This window comes from Clinocottus analis, unplaced genomic scaffold, assembly GCF_023055335.1.
Source record: "Clinocottus analis isolate CAN_PGR_092001 unplaced genomic scaffold, fCliAna1.0.p SCAF_114, whole genome shotgun sequence".
NCBI lineage: Eukaryota > Metazoa > Chordata > Actinopteri > Perciformes > Cottidae > Clinocottus > Clinocottus analis.
The window spans coordinates 12,206-16,359 of NW_027175837.1; the positions used below are offsets into that span (position 1 = coordinate 12,206).

Below are 4,154 nucleotides of genomic sequence, written 5' to 3' on the forward strand. Positions count from 1 at the left end.
GGTGTTTCAGATGAGTCATGCCTTTAAGAGCGCATAAGTGGAAACAGTCACAGCCACATTTGAAACCACTTAGTTGGAACAACAGAAAAAAAATGCAATTTGCACCGTTGGAATGAAGTTGACTTGAATGTGGTGGACTCACTTCTTCTTTTCTATACATGGAGAGTCCGTTTGCTCAGTGAACACTTTGACTTCTTCTGGACTTATTAATTCATCGGATCCGCAGGAAAGAAAATCAATTAATGGCTACGGCGAAAAGCAAGAATCTCCAGCTCCTCTGAGGTGTCAGGATGACACTAATGCATGCCGTGTTGTTGGAATCGAGACTGAAGGTTTACTCCATTGATTTTATTACAGAAACACCAAATTGATTTAAATAACACTACTAATGGGAGTGTGGAATGTAAAGGTTGGCTGATGGACAGGAAGTTCTGCAGAAGCACTGCAGGGTTTCTGTCTGTGAAGGCGTGAAGGTCCTCATGGCAACACGCACATGATCACAGTTCAAGCATTAATGGCTCAGTTTAAATAGGACTGAAGCCAAAATAAAGAATGCATGAAGTGGGAAACTTCTGTGTTAATTTGCTTATTTATTTACATATATGTCATGGTATTAATTCCTCTTTTCATGCAGTTTTTATTCATTTGTTTTATCTTTTAAATTGTCTTTTTGCATTCATTATTCCAAAGTGTCCAGTGGAAAGATCAACGGCTGTTCCTGGGTTTGTTCCAACGAGCATGGAGGAGATGAGCATGTAGGAGATGAGCATGTAGGAGATGAGCATGGAGGAGATGAGCATGTAGGAGATGAGCATGGAGGAGATGAGCATGTAGGAGATGAGCATGGAGGAGATGAGCATGTAGGAGATGAGCATGTAGGAGATGAGCATGTAGGAGATGAGCATGTAGGAGATGAGCATGTAGATGAGCATGGAGGAGATGAGCATGGAGGAGATGAGCATGTAGGAGATGAGCATGTAGGAGATGAGCATGTAGGAGATGAGCATGGAGGAGATGAGCATGTAGGAGATGAGCATGTAGGAGATGAGCATGTAGGAGATGAGCATGTAGGAGATGAGCATGTAGATGAGCATGGAGGAGATGAGCATGTTGGAGATGAGCATGGAGGAGATGAGCATGTAGGAGATGAGCATGTAGGAGATGAGCATGTAGGAGATGAGCATGGAGGAGATGAGCATGGAGGAGATGAGTATGTAGGAGATGAGCATGGAGGAGATGAGCATGGAGGAGATGAGCCTGTAGGAGATGAGCCTGTAGGAGATGAGCATGGAGGAGATGAGCATGTTGGAGATGAGCATGGAGGAGATGAGCATGGAGGAGATGAGCATGGAGGAGATGAGCATGGAGGAGATGAGCATGGAGGAGATGAGCCTGTAGGAGATGAGCCTGTAGGAGATGAGCATGGAGGAGATGAGCATGTTGGAGATGAGCATGGAGGAGATGAGCATGGAGGAGATGAGCATGGAGGAGATGAGCATGGAGGAGATGAGCATGGAGGAGATGAGCATGTAGATGAGCAGGTGGCACTTTAACAATGTCCGACGGTGCTTTGAGTGGTGGAAGACTCAAAGCACTTTTATAGAAATGTAGTCCAATCACTACTCAGTTTCTTCATTGAGTTCATTACTGATGTCCATGTTCCTGCATGCATTCAGGTGACTGGTTGTGTGTCTGTGTGTGAGCCCTGTGATGGACACCTGTGCAGGTGAACCCTCCTTCAGCCAGCAGCTGGACAGGAGCAGCGGTTCTCCTGAAGGACGGCTGTGGAACCGGTTGAACGCCAGCGCTTTCACACCGGCGCCAGCGTCTTACTGAGCCCATTCAGTTCAGCTCTTCTTGCATCGCAGCGAGCAGCAACGCAATGACAAGGAAGAAGTCTCTGCATCAAGAGCTCGCGGTCGCTTACATTAGACCCACGATGCATTGCAAACAGCTCCTCCATTACGAGGCCGCCCCGCGGTGAACTCTCCCCGAGCGAGTGCGATCCGCACGAGGCGTGAGTGATGCGTGGCGCCGCGCTGGTATGTTAAGATTTCATTTAGATTTCATTCATGTTTTGAAATATCTCTGGAACAGCGCCTGCATGTGAATATATATTCCATGAATGGGAAATGCCTGGACGCATACGTGTGTGTGTGTGTGTGTGTGTGTGTGTGTGTGTGTGTGTGTGTGTGTGTGTGTGTGCATCCCCGCACTGTCGGACCATTCGTTCGCAGAACAAGACTCTCGCCATTTTCAATTTCCAGAGGTGTCAGCCTGACCCGGGAAGGCTGGGAGCTGATACATCAGCCTGAGCCGCCGGGCCCATTGTGTGTCTTCACCTCACGCGCAGATATCCTGAAACATATGAGCAGATATCCTGAAACATATGAGCAGATATCCTGAAACATATGAGCAGATATCCTGAAACATATGAGCAGATATCCTGAAACATATGAGCAGATATCCTGAAACATATGAGCAGATATCCTGAAACATATGAGCGGGAATCCAGAGCTATTGTGGAGGTCTCACACTGGCAGGTAGCCATGGCTGATCTCCCTGATTCCACCCACCAACGACAGGTGGACTTGTTGTGTCAGGACACAGACACACTCAGGCTGGTTGTGTTTGAATGGGCTCAACAGTTCGGCTGTGGAACGTCCATGTTGCTTTGCCCCGATCCCCCGATGCTGCAGCACCTGCATCAACGCACGACCGCGACACACACACGGGAACGTGTGTGACTGTGACACACACACACACACACACACACACACACACACACACACACACACACACACACACACTCTAAACAGCCCAAAGTGCTTCTCCCTCATGTTACGGTTTGTCTCTTCACTGTTTAAACTTTACTTTACTGTAAAAGAAGACCACGTATGAGGACCATATACAAGAAGACCACGTATGAGGACCATATACAAGAGGACCACGTATGAGGACCATATACAAGAGGACCACGTATGAGGACCATATACAAGAGGACCACGTATGAGGACCATATACAAGAGGACCACGTGTGAGGACCGTATACAAGAGGACCACGTGTGAGGACCATATACAAGAGGACCACGTATGAGGACCATATAAAGGAGAACCACGTATGAGGACTGTATACAAGAGGACCCCGTGTGAGGACTGTATAAAGGAGGACCACGTATGAGGACTGTATACAAGAGGACCCCGTGTGAGGACTGTATAAAGGAGGACCACGTATGAGGACTGTATACAAGAGGACCCCGTGTGAGGACTGTATAAAGGAGGACCACGTATGAGGACTGTATACAAGAGGACCCCGTGTGAGGACTGTATAAAGGAGGACCGTGCAGGAGGACCACGTGCATGGAGGGAAAGTTCTTTTCTTTCTTTGTAGCGTCCTCACCGTCTCTCAGTACCTTTCTCTCTTGTACTCACACATGTGCACACCCTCCTGGCGGTAGCGTGTAGCATGTAGCGTGTAGCGTGTAGCGCTCGTGGGTTCATTGTGTGCCGTGAGGAGCAGCAGCAAGAGGCAAGAGAGAGAGAAGAAATGCAAACATAAAACAACGGATGCTGTGTGTGACGACTTCACACTTCTGCTCCCGTGACCTCACGCATCCTCAGACGACCCTCACGTGACCCCGCGTGCCGCCGGCGTCATTTTAATAACATGCTAGCAGGCGCGCTGAGCGACGCGGCGGCGGCGGCGGGCCCAAAGCGGCGGCGGATGAGCCGTGAGCCCTGGTGTCTGACGGCTAATGCTCCTTTATTGTGTGCCGCGTCTGAGGGACGGAGCTCCGGCATGAAAACACCACGGCGGCTTTATGTGATTCAAACCAGCGAGACGCAGGCCGCGCGGTGTTAGCGGCCCGGATCCCTCTTTTTATTATATGTGGTAATATGAGCTCTGTTTGGATTTGTGTTTCTCCATATATATATATTCCACAAAGCCGGATGCTGCTGCTGGAGTTTTGTTGGACATGAGGGAATCCATCCAGCAGGTTTGATATGCTGGGATGAATAATGTTCAGTTAAAACCAGATATTGCCGGGTCAGTGTGGGGTTTCCAACATCTTCACGGTGCCTAAAATTGTTCCTGAGGCTTTTTCTTTCATGGAGATTTGGCAGATTTAAAGATATCAATGATCTGTTATTTG

At 48.5% G+C, this 4,154-nt stretch overlaps 1 protein-coding gene across 1 annotated transcript; it reads right to left on the minus strand.

Annotated features, from left to right (window-relative positions):
- Positions 1–734: 734 nt before the first annotated feature.
- On the minus strand, positions 735–1,529 carry LOC137782454 (protein SON-like; the record flags this gene model as incomplete). The annotated part of the gene is made up of 1 exon (XM_068571728.1): positions 735–1,529. A coding segment is annotated over exon 1 (795 nt), but the record flags the coding sequence as incomplete, so codon positions are not given.
- Positions 1,530–4,154: the final 2,625 nt, after the last annotated feature.